At 41.5% G+C, this 21,310-nt stretch overlaps 1 protein-coding gene across 11 annotated transcripts in view; it reads left to right on the forward strand.

The window, feature by feature from the left end:
• The first annotated feature begins 368 nt into the window (after positions 1–368).
• Positions 369–21,310, forward strand: part of GOLGA1 (golgin A1) — a 54,115-nt gene continuing 33,173 nt past the window's right edge. The window contains exons 1-10 of one of the 11 annotated variants that reach the window (XM_081236915.1): positions 370–684; positions 1,498–1,623; positions 2,404–2,705; positions 7,415–7,505; positions 9,500–9,574; positions 10,520–10,617; positions 12,031–12,063; positions 14,723–14,851; positions 16,132–16,301; positions 16,783–16,894. In XM_081236915.1, the coding sequence (XP_081093041.1) occupies positions 2,571–2,705; positions 7,415–7,505; positions 9,500–9,574; positions 10,520–10,617; positions 12,031–12,063; positions 14,723–14,851; positions 16,132–16,301; positions 16,783–16,894 (843 nt within the window). In that variant the 5' untranslated portion in view covers positions 370–684; positions 1,498–1,623; positions 2,404–2,570. Of the gene's footprint in view, positions 685–848; positions 1,038–1,497; positions 2,706–5,195; positions 6,409–7,414; positions 7,506–9,499; positions 9,575–10,519; positions 10,618–12,030; positions 12,064–14,722; positions 14,852–16,131; positions 16,302–16,782; positions 16,895–21,310 lie in introns of those variants that run through there. The other 10 variants (XM_081236907.1, XM_081236912.1, XM_081236914.1 and 7 more) reach the window with 10 other exon arrangements.

Genomic DNA, 21,310 nt, shown 5'->3' on the forward strand with positions numbered 1-21,310 from the left:
ATAAGAGTATGATTCCGGAAACTCTTCTTTCAATGACACATTACGTGTCGTACAATGGGTCACAGGCACAAAACTTAAGACACCCATTACGAAGCGCGAGTTCCCAGTACTAACGTGTGGAGCCATAGGTTCCTGCGTGAGGAAGGCGGCAGGGGCTTGCAGGGACAAGGAGGCCGTGTAGGGTGCAGACTGGGATGCAGGGAGAGGAGTGAAAAGTCTGGGTTGGGCCAGCGCAGCCACGGCCTGAGGTTTCCACGCCACAGGCTGGCACCACCGCAGCAATCAGTTCTTTCCCCTTTGCACCAGGCTCCTACCACTTCCCCCGCTCCGCACCGCCCCCTTTAAAAAAAAAAAGGAAACAAGTGCTTCGGCCACCCAGTCCTACGAGACTTTGGCCGCCTGCTGACGTGGCGGGCCGGCTTCAGGGAGCGCCCAGCCCCGCGCCCTCCAGCGGTTCCGGCCCAACCGCCACCCCGAAGCTCGCGCCGGCAGCCGAGGAGACGGCGCTCAGGCGCATGCGCACGGTGGGACGGCCCCGCGCGCAGCCACTTCCGGCGCGCTGGTGGAAGTGCGGTTCCGGGTCGCTGCTCTGCCCGCAGGCCGGCTGTGGGGGCTGGTGACGCGGGCCGGCGCTCAAGAGAGGCCCCGGAGGCGGGGCTCTGCCGGCTGCCCAGAGAGCGGCAGGTGCGCGGGCGGGGACCGGAGACACGAGCAGGCCCCTCTTTCTCCCGGTGGTCTCGGAGTGCGCCCAAAGAGGCCCCGACTGGGTTGCCCAAGACCCAAGGCGGGGGGCAGTACCGGGGTGCAGAAAGGACGAGGGTGGGGGCAGAGGCGGGCTCCCCGGCCTGGGAACCTGAAGCCTGGGGTTCCGGAATTTCCCCCCACTGCGCGACTTTGGACCAGTCACTCTTCCTCTCTGGGTCTCGGTTTCCCTGCTGTCAAATGGGAGACACATTGGTCCTTCCCTTCTTTGACAGTCCACCCACGCACGGGCGGGTCTGGAAGGAGACTGAGTGGGATCCAAACTACCGTGGCAGGTGGCTGGCCCCCGGGCATTAGAAAGCTGTCTTTTACCCAACTTAGCCATCCTTTTTCTCAGCGACTTTCGTAGTGCGAGTCAAGGCTCTGGGGTCTGGCCGGGTAAACAGTGTGACTGTCAGAATCAACTGAAATAAATACTGGCCCTGGGAAACCTTAATCTCGTTAAAGTTGTTTTGCTCACTGCTCCTCCCAAGGCGAAGTGAGTTTAGCCACTTACTACAATGAGAGATTCTGTTCTTTGTGCCTTTAAGTGAAGCTCTTAGGCAAATCACAGATGCAAAGACCAGGGTGAGGGAGGGGAGACCCCTGAGGACTGTGGTAGCGACAGATTTTCTCTCCCCCTCACCTTAGTCCTTCCTCCCTCCTCTTCCACTCCCCCCGCCCCGACCCCCGCAACATTTTGGCCTTACACTTGAGAGGAAATATTCAATGCATTTTATTTTTGTCTTCATGCAGGACAGAAAGCTTTGACCTCCAAGCTGTTTTAAATCTAGTAGATAAGCCAGGTGAGTAGGTGGTTTACAGACATTGAAGATAAAACTTTGGAAGAATTGTACAGACTTAAATGGATGCTCTGAAGTGGTAAGAAGTCATTTGTACATCTTAGAGCGAAGCTTAGTTATCCTCCACAAAATATCAAAAGTTAAGTTTGGACCCAGAATGTAAATGTTTCATGCACGTTAGGAGGGAAAGATGTTTGAATATCGTGTAAAACATTGTGAAAAAAGAAATTGACTTGAGGTAATTTTAGCCACTCTTAAAAAAGAGAACCACACAGCATTTCCAGGAAACATTTAAGGATACCTGATACGTATACAATACAGTTGGCTGGCTTGCCTGTTTTTTTAGGATAAAAGTTGTCAACATTTTCTAGTGAACAGCTGATTCCAAACCATCTTGGAGCATTAGAACATTATACCTTCTCCCTGTATTGAGTTACATGTTTTTGTCTAAACTGTAGTTGAACTTAATATTATTAGGGGAAGGATTCAGAAGCATTATGTTAGTGCTTGCCGTGGGAAATTTTACTTGATGTGTTACATGCCACAGCCAATGTGGTGTAATTAAAAAAAAAAAAAAAAGAGTAAGGACTTGTGAGTCAGAGTCCTGGGTTCAAATGCCAGCGCTGCATTTAGCCACACAATCTTTGGCAGATTACTTCACCTCCTTGAGACTGGATTTCCTTATCTGTACATACATCTGTAGCACCTGAGTGCTTTTCAAATGTTTCGTAATTGTGTTCTAGTAAGTGTGCATGTAAACTTATGAAACTTAATCTTGAAACCTGAAGCTTAACAAAACAACCCAGATGTGAAATCTCTCTGGTGTTTAACTTAGAGCGCTCTTTCATCTGATTTATAGATACGCTATTGCCACAAGCCTTTGGCCCACATTTCAGTGGGAATGCAGTTAGTTTGGATATCTGGAACTTTTTAGGCACCTGTCTCGGAATTCCCGGTTGCTGGCCTAACGACTGTTGTAGGGGGTTCAAGACCTGGCCATCAGTGCAAGGATAGCCACACAGCAAAATGTTTGCAAAACTAAAGAAGAAAATTGCAGAAGAGACTGCTGTCGCTCAGAGGTCAGGAGGTGCTACTAGGATCCCACGATCAGTGAGCAAGGAATCGGTTGCCTCCATGGGAGCTGACTCAGGAGATGACTTTGTAAGTATCTTCTCTAGTTTTTAATGTTTGGTATAGCCTCACTGTATTTTTAAAATTATATTTCACGGAATCTTTGCAATAAATATTTTCTTTTTTTATTATTATTTTTAATAGCCTTTATATATATATATATATATATTTTTTTTTTTTTTTTAGATATTTATGTATTTATTTGGCTGCTCTGAGTCTTAGTTGCGGCCCTCGGGATCTTTGTTGCGGCACGCGGGATCTTTAGTTGCAGCATGCAGGATCTTTAGTTGCAGCATGCAGGATCTTGAGTTGCAGCATGTGAACTCTCAGTTGCAGCATGTGGAATCTATTTCCCTGACTAGGGATCAAACCTGGGCCCCCTGCATTGGGAGCACGGAGTCTTTGGCCACTGGACCACCAGGGAAGTCCCTCCAATAAGTATTTTCTTTTAAAATTACAAGATTATTTGTAGTTTATATCTGATTCTTCTTGCTCTGAGGTGCTTTTCTATTTTTTTTTCTTATTTTTCATGGGTCCCTTTGCATATTCTCTACATTGTCCTCTTGTACTCTTTTTCCATCTATATACCTTGTGCATCTTCTTTTACATTTCGTTTCTCAAAATACTTTGGCTTGTTGTGTCTGCACATATATACACTCTAAGTCATTGTTGCTTAGCGAGGTCTGTGAGTTTGGTGTGGAATTAGCCAGGGAATTAGCACTATTTTAGTGGGAAAATTGATGAAAAGATCGCACTGATGGCTGCATTGTGTCCCTTATTTGTAAAATACCTTTGTAGCTGGAAAGATTTGAGGATGCTGCTGTGTTAGGTAAGTGTCATGCCTTAGGATTAAAATCGGGTCGGTGGCATATGACAGGATCCTCTTAAAGTTAGGTAACTTAAAAGAAGTTATTTATAATGCTTGATATATGTAAAAGAATGTATGTAATGTAAGTGTAAAGTGTAAGGCATAAAAATATAATGAACGCTTGTTAAATCTGTCACCTATACAGAGAACTAGAACATTATCGGTACCGTCAAAGCCACTTGTTTGCTCCTTCTTGGTTCCCTTCCCTTTCCGCCCCTTCAGGTAACCTGTCCAAAAGTTTGTGTATATCAATCCTTTGCTTTTTAAAATATCCTACCAGGTACATATATATTCATAAACAATCTGTTGTTTAATGTTGCTTATTTTCAGACTTTATAAAAATGGTACACTATAGGTGATTCATTTATTTTTACTGCTGTATAAGATTCCAGCATTTGAAAAGGCCACAATTTGTCTCTGTCTTCTACTAGTGATAGATACTTGAGTTGTTTCCATGGTCAGATGAGTCGACCTCCTCCTTTCTTATACTACCTGTTCAGGTCAGATTACGTGGCAGAAGCTATTAGGTTATTGAGGTGGAACAATAGATGACCAGATCTAAATTATCATTGGCTCCTGTATTTAACAGGAGATATAAATGTACGTTTGATCACCAGGCTGAAGGACATAGTTTTATTGCTGAGTTCTGTGGCAGAAGTACTTGCTTTGCCTTCACGCTGACTTGCTAAATGAAGTCTCTGATCTTGAATGTGTTCCAGATATGGAGATTGGCCTGAATTCAGGAAATACTTTGCTGTGTGACTTCTAAAGTTACCTGTTTGAACTTATTTATGTATACATTCCGATCTTCACTCCCTATCTCCAGACCTTTATATCCCATTGCATATATTTCTCCAACCAGGTGCCTTTCCTCTGGTATCTCAAATTCTTAACATGAACAAAACTGAATTTATTAACTCCATGTCCACATGTGCACCTTCGTCCCCCAAGTCACCAGCAAGAAACCTTGGAGACATTTTAGACTCTTTGCTTCTTCACTTCTTGGTGTCCAATTAGTCAGCAAGTATTTTGGCTTCCATCTCCTGACTCAAACTTACCCTTTGTACTCCATTTACTAGTAGTACATTTTACTTCCATTTTATTTCAGGCTGTCTTTCTTCTGTGGACAAATGTGGTAGCCTATCTGGGCCCCCTGGCTCCAGTAACTCCCCAGAGCAGACCTGTTCATGTCTGTCCAATGCTTAAAACTCCTCAGTGGCTTCCCCATCATCTGCAGGATGAAGTGCAAAGTCATTATTATACTATAATGGTAAACCTCTGTGGTCTTGTCACAGCTAACCCATCCTACCTTTATCTCATTCTACTTCCCTATACCCTGTGCTCCAGCCATATTGAACTTAATGTACTTTATGGAATGGACAACTTTCCATCATACCTACAAATGTTTACATATTCTGTCTCCTCTCTCTGGAATTTCTCCTGTGTCCTCCTCTCACTTCTGAATTCCTCTGACATACTTTTGTGCATCCTTCAACACCTGGCTCACGTGTTACTTCCAGGAAGCCCCCCTTGACCTGACCTGCCCATCTCACCGCCTCTACTCTTTATCCCTACTGGCTGAATTTGGTCCCTTGTCTCCTATATCCTCTGTAATATCACCTGTTACGCTGCATTGTTGTTGATGATTTGCTTGTTTGTCTCTCCCACTAAACTGGGAGCTTCATGAGAGGCAGTAGAGTAACAGTTAGGAGCTCAGGCCAGGTTCTGGAGGTAGACCTGCATTCGATTCCTCTTTCCTCATTATTGTGTGACCTTGGGCAAATTTTTTGTCACTTTTCTATGCCTTAATTTCCACCTCTGTAAAATGGAGATAGGAACTATACCTGTCTTTATTAAAGTATGTGTGTTGGGGCAGGGCGGGCAGGCAAGGTTCTCCCCTAGGTTCGATTATTCATTAGAAGAACTCACAGGACTCAGCATATAGTTTTACTCACTGCTATCATTTATCACAGTAAAAACATTTACCACAAAGCAAAATTAGCAAAGGGAAAAGGTGCACGAACAAAGTCTGGAGGAAACCAGGCACAGGCTTCCAAGAGTCCTCTCCCAGTGGAGTCGCATAGGGCACAATTATTTCCCTCAGCAAGGAATTGTGACAACACAGGATAAAATGTTGTCTATCAAGGAAGCTCATTAGAGACTCAGTGCCCAGGAATTTTACTGGAGGCTAGTCATATAGGCACCCTCTGCCTAGCATTTACCAAAATTCCAGACTCCCAGAACAAAAACAGGTGTTCAGCATAAACCATATTTTTGGCACAATTAGTTTAGGTACAGTGAGCCATTCTTATCAGGAATGGTGAGAACCCTTGTAAAATCTAAGTTTCCACAGGCCAGCCAAGGGCTCGCCTTACAAACAGGCCTTGCCAAGGATAGCAGTCTCAGGCCTGGGATGTTAACTCTTTTCTGCATAGTATATAAAACACTTAGTATAGTGCCTGGCTCTTAATAAGCACTTCGTAATTCGTAGTTGCGGCAGCTGCTGCTGTTTTAGATCGGGACTCCCGTTTCACCACTGTTCCCAGTGCTTAGCACAGTGCTAAGAATAGATGGCTCACTGACAGTAATATTCATAACTTGTACTACTAACAGATGACACGTATTAAATCTAGTTACGCACCAGGCTGTTTTCAAGACCAGACAAGTATTGATTTACTTAATCCTCATCACAGCTTTGTGACGTAGATTATGTTTGTTACATTTTACATGTGACGAAACCAGTGCACAGAGAAGTTAAGTAATTGGTCCAAGTTCTTGTAGTTTGTAAGTGGTGAAGATGGGACTTTAACCTGGGCCTTCCGCCTCCTGAGACTCCCTTTTAACTGTACCCTCCATAATGGACGAGTAAGTGGCTCAGTGGGTAAATGAATATTTAAAGTGAGTTGTTCAACCACCTTTAAATACATTTGGGCAGTAAATGGGGAAGACTGAAGACTGGATATTAGATATTATTATTTTTAATTTTGTTAGGTATAATAATGGTATTGTGGCTATAAAGGAAAATGTCCTTATATTTTAGAAATGTTTATCAAAATATTTAGGATGAAATGTCAATGTCTGCTATTTAAAGTACTATAGTAGAATAAAAATTGATGAAGCAAATATGGGAAAAATCAGCAGTTGTTAAAGTAGAGAGAGAGTGTTCATTAAACCACCCTCCTTACTCTTCTGTATTTTTAAAATTTTATAATCAAAAGTAGAAAGATAAAGTGATTTATTTATTAGCAGTAGTAAGCAGTGCCCAAAGTAGTAGTAGTGCACATGTTTTAAGATAATCTAAATTATTGGGAAATTTTGATGTCTCATTAATGCAGTGATTTACTGAATGTATATTATCTGCTAAAGTTTTTGATGCATTTTAGAGCTATAGATTGATGCCCCTTTGTTTTATAGATGAAGATACTGAAACTTTATCAATGTCAGTGATAGATTCTTCATCACAGACCAACCAGCCTTTGATCCCTTGCTAAAGAACCTTCTTCCCTTTACCTCAGGATTTTACCTTTGGAAAAATAAAGTGATTTACTTTTTTATCTGAAAATATATTTTTTTGTATTATGTACTTGGTGTAATATGATCATAATGGATTTGTTTACCACTGTGTATTCCAATAGTGTGTGCGCGCGCACACACACACACACGCACAATTTATCTGTTTTGCATCTTGTATCTCCTCATGTTATAGATGGAGGTAGTGTTGCTTCTACTTTATAGTTAGAGAAACTTTTCAGTTATCACTTAAAGTGTAACCAAACCTAAAATAAGAGTTGTTGCTTTCTGATTGAATATTGTGGTCTCACGCTGCTAAAAACCCAGGTATGAATACAACCTCTTAAATCTGTCTCAACAGGCGTCTGATGGAAGCAGCTCCAGAGAAGATCTTTCATCCCAGCTTTTGAGAAGGAATGAACAGATACGGAAATTAGAGGCCAGGCTTTCTGGTATGTCTAAGAACTCATAAGAAGCAAACAAAGGAAACTTGCCTTGCCTGACCCTCTTGGCCTATAAAAAAGCCAAACAGCATAACCTTACAGTTATTTTGACATATTTTGATATTCTCAGTCAAAAAGGAGCAACTTGTACCCCCTTTAATCCCTTCTTTTGTTAGTGTACTGAATAGTGTAAATTCAAAACTGAGTTTTAAAGTTAAAAAAAAAAAAACTTAGGTTTTTCTGCTCCTGAGATTTCTAGCCGTGGATATAAAAGGTATTAAAAGTATATGTAGATTTAACTATCTTTCACCCATTAGCCTAGCTTGCTTTCAGGTGGAGAGGGTTAGGAGATAGCATTTTTAGGGAATGGCCAACAAATGTTGGATTCTTCAGCACCAGACAGGGTTTGGTGCTACATTGCCACTTGCTACAGATACATATCACCTGTGTAATGTCATTCTGGGTCTTTGGGCTACTTTTCAATGGTATTTCTAACTTCAACACCTGTATAGAAGCTATAACTCTCATTATGTCTTTTATGTGCAGTTTACGATTTACACAACTCCTATTATATTCTTTGCCTGAGCAGGGCATATTTGTGATAGAGTTGTGAGTTCTTATTTGGGTTTCTGCCAGTAGATACATTTTGAAAGCTTCAGCCTGTGAAGTGGTAAATGGCTTCTGTGTTTGTTTTTGTCCTTTGGCCTTATGCCCATTTTACTGTAATGAAAGCAACAGACTACAAAATTCACCAAGTTGTATGTGAAATATTTGTGTTTGTGTAGTTATCAAAGGTACATAGTATAACTCACAGCTCCTAGATAGTCCATTATCTCATTTTGTTCTCACTCTAGCCTAACAAGACTTAGTGACATTAAGGTCACAGAGGTAGTAGGTGGTAGGGCTGGGATCCAAACCACTACAGTCTGCTTTAAACTCAATTGTTATTATCCTGTTACCCCTACCTGTAAGTAATACCAGTAACAGAGGTGAAGTAACTTTATATTTATTCAGTGTTGGGGAGAAAGCTCTAAGGTAATATGGATCTTCCCAAAATAGTTTGGGCTTGACTGATGTTAGAGGAGGGACAGGGAAGAGGACTAACATTTATTAAGCCCACTTATGTCCTGGGCATTTACCTACAGGCTCAGTATGAATAATAACAACAACCACAGTATCAGCTACCCTTTATTGAGCATTGTGTGCAACGTGCTTAAAGCACTTAGTTTGTTTTATAACTAAGGCATATAGAACATTTAGTTTATTATCTAATACATCCTTTGAGGTAGATAAATTAATATCATCATTTCATAAACGAAGAAACTAATACTTAGGATCAATAATTTGCTTAAGGTCTCTCAGCTAAGGACTGACAGAGTTGGGATTTGAACTAAAGCCTGTCTACTTTTCCACTATACCATACTATCTTCTTTGGCTACCAAGGTAATGAATTCTGACTTTCACCTTTAATATGTCATAGGCAGCTCAGTTCTGTATAGAAAGGAAGCTGACTTTTCTAGAGAATTAAGTACTTTTATTGCAAAGGCAATACTGTGGTAAGATGTTTGCTATTGCCCTAACCACTGTCACTCAGTTGTATGGACTGTAAGTGAGCTGTTCAGTGAATTCCCTTTGATCTATCCTACTGCTAAGACTGGAAAGGAAGGTGAAAACTGAGATTTGAAATTAAGTAATGAGATAATAGTGGTTTTCATGGCAGGGCATTTCTGATGACCAGACCAGGCCCAGTTCTTGTTCTCTCTCAAGGCTAAACAAATCTGCCTGTTTGTATTCACCATTTACACTGTGGGTAGTGTGTACTATACCTGTTTGCCTGTGTTGTTCATTGTTAATGGGAAGCTGTCTGCCCAGCTTTCCTTAACAGGAATGGTTTTCAGGTTGAGAAAATCATCATCATTTTCATTCATTTTTTTTTTGTTTAATTAACTTCCTTTCCTGATGTTTGTCCATTCCTGGTATGTGCGTCACCCTCCTCACCCAAGACTATGCTGAACAGGTCCGAAACTTGCAGAAGATAAAAGAGAAGCTTGAAATTGCATTAGAAAAACACCAGGATTGTACGTATTTTTTTTCCTGCTTTTTTCAATCTTTCCAGGGTTTAGTTTTTTGAAATGAAACAATAGCGTATGGTTAAGTTTGTCCTTCATCATAGCCCAGATCTTTATTTTATAAGTAGTGTACTTCTTAATCAAGTTGATACAACATTTATCTGATAGTTATAAGCATACAATTCATCCTTATGTTGCTTTATGGGCATGCTTCTTAGGAGAAGGTTATTATGTATCTCATGCAGTTGACTGGTTTATTGGCTGCCCTTAGTTTTTAGTAAAATCAAGTGCCTGGTCCTTGGGCCTACATTAAGAAACTTTGGTTCTAGCCATAGCTTCATTGCTGCTTTGTTCAATAACTGGGGAAAATCTCTATCTGTCATCACTCGTCTAACAATAGAACATACATTTTGTTTAGTTTACCCTAAATCATATGTTCTCCTTTGGGTTCAATCCAAGAAAGATGCTAACAGAATTAGAAAGTTATTTTTTGTTGATATAATATATACTAAAAAAATTTTTTTAAGGAAAATAAAGTGGAAGAAAGGTTTTTTTTGTTTTGCTTTGTTTTGACTTTTTGTTTTAATTCTGATAAAGTAGTAGTAGCCATCACTTAGCAATAGCATTGGTGTTTTCTGGCAACCTACCTAACTCAGTGTTCTATCACTGTATCATTTAAAAAGTTACCCTTTGGCATCTTCCTAAATGTATATACTTGACTATAACAAAAAACTAAGAACAATTGGAAACAAGCTAAAACAAAACTGTGGTCTATTACTAAGGGCAAAAGATTCTGGGAAAGTCAAGATGGGTCAGGTTTTTCCCAGTCTCATAATCCACATAGTGACCTTGGCCTTTTTTGTTAGGTGATAGTTGTAAAGTAATCACATGGGCTATTTGACATGCTGTTTCTGAAATATCTCCATATCTCAAATAGAGCCTCTTTGTTAACAGCTTCCATGCGGAAATTTCAAGAGCAGAATGAGACATTCCAAGCCAACAGAGCCAAAATGGCAGAAGGACTGGCTTTGGCATTAGCCAGAAAGGACCAGGTATTTTATATGTGGCACTGCCCAAGGCTGGTGGAAAGATTTCACTTAGTGACATGATTTCAAAAATCATGCCATAAACCTGGTAGAAGATATTTACAACACAGGAGTAAAGGAGTGCTATATAAGTTCTTTGAGATTTCATTTGGCCTTAGGGTGGGAAATTTTTAAGGAACTTTACAGTTATAATCATGAAATGTGTCCATAATGTGAGAGTATCATTTTCCAAACTGTATAACTTTGTAAAATGGAGAGGAAAGTAGTGTGTTCGTAATCTGGTGGTGAGCCCCAAGATAAGGAAAAAGGTCTCTGCCCTCCAAAAACCTGTCTGAAAGCCTAGTCCCAAAACACTTGCCTTTATAGTGGAGAAGATGCTATTAAGCTAGTGATCATCCATGGAGTACATAGTTCTTACAACCTCTGTCCCAAGTTTCTTCATCCCCAGCCAACTAGACTGAGAGGAACTTCTGTAATCTCAGTAGAACCATCCATTGAAAGATGCTGAATGAATGACAATAAGAAACTAATACTTTTACTGGCTGTTACAATAATTATAAAGTATATTTTGTTCAATGGCATTTTAAGTTTAAGATAAGCATCAAAATACTGTAATGATAGTTCTGATTTATTAAGACAGGGTCAATTTATTATATTACATTTCATTTTAAGAAAATACATTATTTCATCTGCAGTCGGTGGGGTGGTTGGTTGACTTGTTTTACAGTGTGTATTAGTCATGTCAGACATTTACTAGCCAGAAAAAAAAATCATTCACCAATAATTAGTGAATAACTGTGATATGAATGTATATAAATGAAGAGATAATCTAAAATTGGTGGACTCTGATTGTAGGCAGTTGGGATATAGCCTTTTGTACCTACCAGTGGTTATTTTTTCCCCTCTTCTGTGATTGGTGAATAAGGGGCATAATCCCTTCTCCTTTAACTTTTATCAGATGGCATAAAAGATATTGGTAAAGTGAAAATGAGAAGGAAAATAATGATTGGGGGCTGCTGAAGACAACCCCTGCCCCCCGCCTGTTTCTCAGTAAATTAATTTTTATATAGCAGTTGTGGAATTACCAACACAGCTGGTCCCAGGTACCCACTCCCAAGAAATAATAATAGTACTCCTAGAAAAACACTCAGGAATAAGCTGAAAACTGCATCAGAACATCAGATGCAGCCTTGCTTGGGTGCTCTGCTTGGTAAAAATTTGCAGGCTTATATATGTGCTTTAGCATTTTATATAAAGTTCATTTTCTTTTCCTTTTAGGACTCTTGGCTTTCTTTATATTTGCTGTTTTGTTTGGTTGATTGGTTGCTTTGGGTGGAGAGGGTTATTTTGTTTTCTTAAGATCTTGATATTATTGATACTCTTCCCTGGAAACTGTACTTTTTTACTGTTTTGTTTCAGGAATGGTCAGAAAAAATGGATCAGCTTGAAAAGGTTAGTTCATCTTTGTTTTTTTCTCACTGTGAATGTTGGCCTCTTCTCTGGGGCTTGGAAAACGCTTTCTCCAGTACCTAGTACACTGATGGCTATACCACCTCTTGGAAGCAGGGCACTGGGTGATTAGACACTGACTTAGAAAGCTCATGTCTTCCTTCTTCTGGCTGAGTGTACTGGATATCTTTCGTTTGCCCCTCCAGATACACTCACCACCCCCTCTCCTACCTTTCCCTGTGTATCTGAAGGCTGATAGGGAATGCATCACCAGGGCTCCATTGCCCTCTGGCTTCTAATTAAGTGTGCCAGTGGGGAACACTAAAAGAACTATGTGTGGAAGAGTGTGGTCGGGAAGTTTATTCCCTCAGCCATCTCCATGCGAGGTCCCTTCAGTTTGGTTGCATCCCATGGCCAACGGTCACGGCTTCAGCTGGACCTTTGGTTCACCGTCCGATAGAGCTTCTCTTCCTGTGTTTCTTGTAACCTGTTTATCCCTTTGCCCCTTTATGCCCAACTGTAACTAGCACATCATCTCTTCTGGGTCTTCTTACCCCACCCACAGCTTTGAAAAGTCCCTTTAGTAGACTGTCTGCAGAATATCTACTTTGAGTCCGTTTCTTGCTGGGGCTCTGATTGACACAGTGGTAACATTAGGAATACTTTTTGAGGATGCAGTGGGGAAGGAGGGCATTTCTGAAGGCTCAGCATTGAGTAGATAAGAGAACCTCTTAGCTAGACACAGATGAGGAGAATTGATTATTCCAGCACCATAGCTTGTGTAACACTGCGTAGGTGCCTTATGTAATGTATTCCTGGCTCCCAGACATGAACAGGAAGATGAAATTTCACACCTACAATTAGAAACACATTTTAACTTAAAATAATCAGTAGTCCATTTGCTCAGCCCACATTATGTGCTGCTTCCTAATTCATTCCTTGTTTTCATTGAGTACTCCTAAGTTACTCTTTATGGTAGAAAATTATTTCTTTTCTTTTTCTTTTTTTTTTTTCTTTTGACGCACCATGTGGCATGCAGGATCTTAGTTCCCCAACCAGGGATCGAACCTGTGCCCCCGGCATTGGGAGCACAGAGTCCTAACCGCTGGACCACCAGAGAAGTCCAGAAAATTATTTCTTAGATTGATATATTCAGTTGTAAAATATATTTACTGTTAATTTTATTAAACAGATGAGTTTTATTATTGCTCCATTCTTGGGATGAAACACCAAGTTAAACCAGCGATTTTCTTTGTGTGTTCTGTAGAAATCTGATTACCCGAGCTATCAGAATGCCTTAACATATTTACGTAAGGAAAGAATTACAGAAAAGTCAAGCTATGTCCCAAAGAAACTTGTGCTTAAAAAATATACATCTAGGGCTTCCCTGGTGGCGCAGTGGTTGAGAGTCCGCCTGCCGATGCAGGAGACACGGGTTTGTGCCCCGGTCCGGGAGGATCCCACATGCCGCGGAGCGGCTGGGCCCGTGAGCCATGGCCGCTGAGCCCGTGCGTCCGGAGCCTGTGCTCCGCAACGGGAGAGGCCACAACAGTGAGAGGCCCGTGTACAGAGAAAAAAAAAAAAAAATATATATATATATATATATATATATATATATATATATATAAACATGGTGTTAATTATGGTCTTCTTAAATATGAAGGTATGGGTTAGGTTAAAGTTTTCTTGTCTTGAAAGAAACTCTTAAGATTGTAGCAGTTGAATTCTCTCATTGGACTATTTTTTCATCTTTTAAAATTACGGTAAAGGGGGAATCCATATAGGACTGAACTAAATAAAATCTACTTCAGTTCACTAAGATCTTTTCTCTCCATCCCCCCGCCCTACCGCAGGAGAGGTTGGGAAATATTTTAGACCAGGAAAGAGTAATGAGGCATCTATGTAGGTCTTATAAGCCACTGTGATTTTTGGAAGTGTTATTTTTAGACTGTTTCAATTTCTTTTTTTTAATTTAATTTAATTTTTTTATACAGCAAGTTCTTTTTTTATTTTTTTAATTTATTTTTTATACAGCAGGTCCTTATTAGTTATCCATTTTAGACATATTAGTGTATATATGTCAATCCCAATCTCCCAGTCCCACCACCCCTCCCCCCCATTTTAATTTCTTTTTAATCAAGAATTGGAAACTGCAACAACAGGGTTTGTCCTGAAGAGAATCCATCTCGGGAAGCTATTATTTAGTAAATTGTAACCTCCTGACACCAGTCATGTCTAATTTTTGTTGACTTGCTATCTGAACTTACTAACCAAAATTAGTTCTACTTAAATGCATCTAATTTTTTAAGAGCATTCAGTCTTGTTCCAGTTATTCATGTTATTCAGCCAGTTCGGTGTGTCATTGAGATAGACATGTAAAATGGATATCTGGAATTGCTAATCAAACTTAAGCACTTTTCAAGTGTTAAGTAATTGTTGCTCTTGTTCCCCTTTTCACAACTATCATTTAAAACATATTTATTTCTAACTTAAAGGATTTATAGATAATTTTGTAAATAATTACCGTAAAGCTTCCCATTATCAATGTATTATTGCTACTGACAAGAAATTGTCTTCAGATTTTCCTTTATTAAGAATTCTGCTTATATAATACGGATTTCTAATGTCCTAGTTACCTGAGCTGATATCTTCTTTTGCATAGGATAAAAGGTTTCTGACAGCTCAGTTACAGGAAATGAAGAACCAGAGTTTGAATCTTTTCCAAAGGAGAGATGAAATGGATGAATTAGAGGGGTTCCAGCAGCAGGAACTAAGTAAAGTAAAGCACATGGTACGTGTTTTTGTTTTAGAAGCTAAATCCTGAATAGATGATTAGTTACTCTGATTTTGCTAGTCATCACTCTCTAACTGCTGATGAGCATACCTTAGTTGTCTTTGATATTAATCATATTTGTATGTTTTTCAGTTTGTTAAAGTGGAAAAATTCTGTTTGAAATGTATTTCCTTTTTCTTTTTGAACTACTGGGCACATGAGACCCCTTCTAAGCTCACAAAAGTGTTATGAAAGCCTGCCTTATTGGTCCAGATTTTTTGTAATTAATTAATTAATTAATTTTTGGCTGCGCTGGATTTTCGTTGCTGCGTGCGGGCTTTCTCTAGTTGCGGCGAGCGGGGGCTACTCTTTTTTTTTTTTTTTTTGGTGGTACACGGGCCTCTCACTGCTGTGTCCTCTCCCGTTGCGGAGCACAGGCTCCGGACGCGCAGGCTCAGCGGCCATGGCTCATGGGCCCAGCCACTCCACGGCATGTGGGATCTTCCCGGACTGGGGCACTAACCCATGTCCCCCGCATCGGCAGGCGGACTCTCAACCACTGCGCCACCAGGGAAACCCGGGGCCTACTCTTCGTTGTGGTGCACGGACTTCTCATTGTGGTGGCTTCTCTTGTTGCAGAGCATGGGCTCTAGGTGTGCGGGCTTCAGTAGTTGTGGCTCTCAGGCTCTAGAGCGCAGGCTCAGTAGTTGTGGCACATGGGCTTAGTTGCTCCGCAGCATGTGGGATCTTCCCAGACCAGGGATCGAACCCCTGTCCCTGCACTGGCAGGTGGATTCTTAACCACTGCACCACCAGGGAGGTCCCAGATTTTATTTTTAATTAATTTATTTTATTTTTATTATTTTTGGCTGCGTTGGGTCTTATTTGCGGCACGTGGGATCTTCATTGTGACATGTGGGCTTCTCTCTAGTTGTGGTGCGCGGGCTCCAAATCGCACTGGCTCTTCACTGCAACATGCAGGGTTCTCTCTAGTTGTGGCACGTGGGCTCAGGGCACATGGACTCTGTAGTTGCGGCGCGCAGGCTCCAGAGCGCATGGGCTCTGTAGTTTGCAGCACGCGGGCTCTCTAGTTGAGATGCGCAGGCTCAGTAGTTGGGGCATGTGGGCTTAGTTGCCCCATGGCCTGTGGGATCTTCCCTGACCAGGGATCGAACCGTGTCCCCTGCATTGGAAGGCAGATTCTTAACCACTGGACCATCAGGGAAGTCCTTGTCTGGATTTTTTTACAAGTGTATTTCTTAGTAGTGATCCAGTGAAACTTTCTATCTTTGTATCAGCTTTTAAAAAAAGAAGAAAGTTTGGGGAAAATGGAGCAAGAATTGGAAGCACGTACCAGAGAACTTAGTCGCACCCAGGAGGAGTTGATGATCTCCAACCAGATGTCAGCAGACTTAAGCCAGAAGATAGAAGAACTTCAGAGAAACTACTCAACGCTGGAAGAGCAGAGGTTCTTGCTTGGTCTGTGGGGCACATGGGTAGCGGTGTTAGTGTAGCTCTGGTTACAGCCAACCTGTCTTTCTCCATTGCTCACTGTAGCACTTTCTGATCTTAATTCTGGCAAAGTCTTCTGGACTTATCCTTACCTGCCTAGGGCTTTAAGACCCCCCTACCTCCTCCAAACCCTCATTCCCCTTCACCTGCCTAGGCTCAGACACTCCAACGCTGCCGAGCAATTTAGTATGTTTTAGAGTTGCTAAGCTATTGAATAGCCAAAGGTAGATCAGGATTTCTTGCCTAAACCTGAGTGGAATTTTTCTCTTGGGACTTCTGCTTCAGAGAGAGTGAAGGAGTCTTTTCCACTGATAATCTTCACAAGGCTAATGTTTGCAGCCCTGACATGTAAAGAACCATCTGTGTTTTTCCTGTGGAAGAATGTGTCTTAGGTGGGATATCCAAATTTGTTCATTGTCTGCTTTCTTTCAATAAAGAGATCATGTGACAGCTTCAAAAACAGGTGCAGAAAATAAGATCACAGCCCTGGAGCAGAAGGAACAGGAACTCCAAGCCTTCATTCAGCAACTTTCCATTGATTTGCAAAAGGTAAGTAGAGGACTAGTAGTGGACCCAAGTTGCTAGGATTCATGAATGGGGTAAAAACTATATCTGTCAGAAATTTTCGCCTCAGGGTGGCTGGTCAAAGTTCTGTTTCTCATGCAGTCCACATTGCCCTAGTTCCTGGTGTACCCAGGCTGTATCCAGATGGAAGGGGCCATGTAGCTGAACAAGGGTTGCTTAACAGAAGAGGTCGGTATTGTCCTGACAGGAACTGTCAAAGCACACCATTTTGATCTACTCAAACTTGTAAACTACTACGTCATGGACCTTGAGCACAAGAAGACACAACAGCGGTGGTTGACGTGGCTAGGCTTGTACCTTTGACATACGTGGCTCTAATCCAATTTGTTCAAACGCACATAAATGATGTCATTACTGTTCGCTTTTTTGTTTGGCTAACGTACATGTTTTGCCCTTCTACTCTAGGCCCATGCTAAGTTCTGAGAATACAAGGGTGAACGATAATAATATCATCGACTGTAGTGTTTCTCAGTGGTGTGTTCCTTACCATTTTGAGCAGAACAGTTTGTACTATATGATTGTCCCATGCATTGCAGGACATTTAGTTTTCCTGGCCCATGTTCTGAATGCCAGCAGCATCCTTCAGGCATTAACAAGCCAGCCCTTCTCCTCATATTGACAAAACACCCCCTAACAGGTGGTACCAAAAACCCTACCCTCATCCCCTGAGAACCACTAATCTCAGGTGCACCAGAGACTTACAGTATTATTACAGTACAGTAAGATTTGTGTAAAAGAGAAGTCTATATACCCCTTCTAGCTATTAGCATACTTACAGATACCTAAATAGAAGCCGAGAGAGGTCATATACGTTGTTCAAAGTTATACAGTAAGTGACAGAGCTGAATTCTAACCCAAGTCTTACTCCAAAGCTCATGCTTGTTCCACGGGGCTTTGTTGACTCACAACAAGGAGCACCCAGTAAATAGATCTAGACCCCTATAGTGTTTTGTCTCGGAGGCCTACTGTTTCATGATAGAACTCAAACCTCCTGTTTGACAAGAAAAAAGTTCACAACTCAGTAAGTCCCAAATAAGTGAAATAGATTTTTCAAATGCAAAGGATATGCCATAGGAAGAGTGCGTTTCCAGTGCAGGAGTGAAGGAACTCTTCCTGGAGGAACTGGAATTTCAAGGATGGGTAGGACAGCAGGAAGCAGAGAAGACAGAAGGGTATAGAAAACATTTGGGTGGGGGGGGGGGGGTTTGGAGAGAATAATAGACACAAAACTTTGGGATTCATGGGACCATTTGATATTAGAACCATCCTTCCATTTCATAATTGGAAAAGGTAGTTTTCTAGACTCTGGTCCTACTGAGTTCCCTCATTCATTCTAAAAATATAATTTGAGTTTTATTATGTGTCAAGCTCTGTACTCTGTGCTGGGTGTTAGAAATACTAGGGTGAGCAAAACAGATATCACCCTTGCCCTTGTGGAATTTAGTCTAGAGGGAAAGTGAGACATTAATCAATAATCACATAGATATATAATTACAAACTATGATGTGTTGCTGTGAAGGAAAACCACAGGATGCTGTGAGATCCTGTAAGAGGGCATCAAGTCAGATCTAGCGTTGGAGTCATAGAACACTTTCCTTGAGGAAGTAACACTTGAACTGAGAGGAACTACTGAAGCTTGTGGGGATAGGAATGATGGCAGAGAATTTTAAATAGGAAATAGTATGAACAACAAACCCAGAAACTGAGGCAGTAAAGGGAGTAGCGCCTTCAGGGAAGTGGAAGAAGGCTGGAAGGGCAACACAGAGGAAGGCAGAGGACTACTGTGGCTGTTAGAGGAAACATTGAAAGGGTTTCCAGTTAGGAAGCGCTCGCAGTTGTGCAGGCATTAGACGGTGACTTTGACAAGAGTCGGGGTGGACATGACGGGGGAGGAGACAAATTTAAGAAATCGTGAGGAGACGGACCCACTTGGTAATGTGGTAAATACAGGAGAGGAGCAAGAGGAAAGGAGGTGTTTGGGGTGCTCTGGGTTTCTGGCTTAATCACCTGAGTGGCTGATCAGGCTAAGATAGCACTAGAGGAAGGTCAGTTTTCTCATAAAGATGATGAGTTTAGAGTCCTTTTCTTTGTTGTCCTTGTTAATATCGAGTAGATGTGAAATAATATTTATGAAACAGAAGTAAGGTAAATAGTGTAACAAGCTAATGAACTGCCATGTAGCTACTACCCCACAGGTTAAGAAAAAGAACAGTATGTTTACCTTTGAGAGTCCTGGTGTGCCCTTTACTCTTCCATCACATTCTTTTTTTTTTTAAGAAGACGTTGGGGGTAGGAGTTTATTAATTTATTTATTTTTGCTGTGTTGGGTCTTCGTTTCTGTGCGAGGGCTTTCTCTAGTTGTGGCAAGAGGGGGCCACTCTTCATCGCGGTGCACAGGCCTCTCACTATGGCGGCCTCTCTTGTTGCGGAGCACAGGCTCCAGACGTGCAGGCTCAGTCGTTGTGGCTCACGGGCCTAGTTGCTCCGTGGCATGTGGGATCCTCCCAGACCAGGGCTCGAACCCGTGTCTCTTGCATTAGCAGGCAGATTCTCAACCACTGCGCCACCAGGGAAGCCCCATCACATTCTTTTTACCTTCTTAAGTAAGCTTATCTAGACATTACTCCACTTCCTAGCTTTGCTTTATACTTTTATCCCTAAACAGTAGCTTCTTGCATTTATCATGCTTGTTAACATTACATAAATGAAGTGCTCTAGGTATTCTTCTAATGCTAGCTTTCTGTGCTCAAGGTTGTATTCTGAGACACATTCATATGGACACATGCCGCTATAATTTAATCTTTTCTCAACTGTGTAGTACGAACTTACTAAAATTCATTTGTCCATTCTATTGACGGTGGGCATTAAGGTGTTTCTGTTTTTTTCTTTTACAAACAAGGCTGCTGTGAACTTTTGTCTGCCTGTGAATGAGTTAACTCTAGGGTATATTTGGGATGTGAAAAGTTTGGAGCAAAAGATTTGTACTTTTCACCTTTACTAGGTAATGCCCAGTTTTTCCATAGTAGTTGTAGTAATTTACAGACATTCACCAGCAGTGTATAAGAATTTGTGTTCCTCTGCTTCCTTGACAAGGTGAGATATTGTCAGACTTTTAATTTTTGCCAGTCTGGCGAATGTGAAATCTTTTCTCACCATGGTTTTTTTTTTTTTTGGGCCACCCTGCATGGCTTGCAGGATTTTAGTTCCCCGAACAGGGATTGAACCTGGGTCCTTGGCAGTGAAAGCACAGGGTTCTAACCACTGGACCACCAGGGAATTCCCTCTCACCATGATTTTAATTTGCTTTTCCCAGATTATTAATGAAGTTCAGCATATTTTCGTATGTTTATCAGTCATTCGTGCTCTTCTGTGAAGTGCTGGTTCAAATCTTTGGCCCATTTTCTATTACATTTTCTGTCTTTTTCTCACTAATTGTCAGAGTTCTTTATATATATCCTGGCCACCATGCTCCTTGGTCAGTTATGTGGGTTGCAAATGTGTTCTCCCAGTTTGGGCTTGCCTTCACACTCTTTATGGTTTCTTCTGTTGAACATATGCTCTTCATTTTAGTATAGTTGAATTTATTATTTTCCTTTAAGTTTATACTTTGTCTCTTTTTAAAAACCTTTCCTCACTTGGAATCATAACATTATTCTCCTATATTATTATCTGAAAATTTTAGAGTCTTGACTTTATTTTCAAGTCTTTAACATACCTGAAATGTGATTTTGGTGTGAGAAAGGGATCTGTGTCTTATGTTTATTTTAATTGTTCTAGTACCATTTATTGAAAAATCAGTCTTCTCACTGATCTGCAATGCCAGCTTTATCATGATTCAGTTTTCCATTTGTACATGGAACCACTCCTGGACTTCGGGGTGTATGCACAATACTAAGCATTGCCTTACTAGCTACAGTATTAGGATAAGTCCTGGTGTCTGACAAGACAAGTCTCCGTACCTAGTTCTTTTTCAGGAGTATTTTGAATGTCGTTGGCCTATTGCTCTTCCACAGAACAACTTGTCAGGCACCTTAAAAAACCTGGTGGAGGGCTTCCCTGGTGGCGCAGTGGTAGAGAGTCCTCCTGCCGATGCAGGGGACGCGGGTTCGTGTCCCGGTCCGGGAAGATCCCACATGCCGCGGAGTGGCTGGGCCTGTGAGCCATGGCCGCTGAGCCTGCGCATCCGGAGCCTGTGCTCCACTACGGGAGGGGCCACAACAGTGAGAGGCCCGCATACCGCAAACAAACAAACAAACAAACAAACCTGGTGGAGAGGCTCCAGAAAGACCATTAGCCCCTTCGCCAGGTGAGGACACAGAAAGAAGTGCCAGCTATGAACTAGGAAATGAGCCTTCACCAGAGGTGACCATGCTGGCCCCT

This window comes from Mesoplodon bidens (genome assembly GCF_964165515.1).
Source record: "Mesoplodon bidens genome assembly, chromosome: 6".
NCBI classification, from domain to species: Eukaryota; Metazoa; Chordata; class Mammalia; order Artiodactyla; family Ziphiidae; genus Mesoplodon; species Mesoplodon bidens.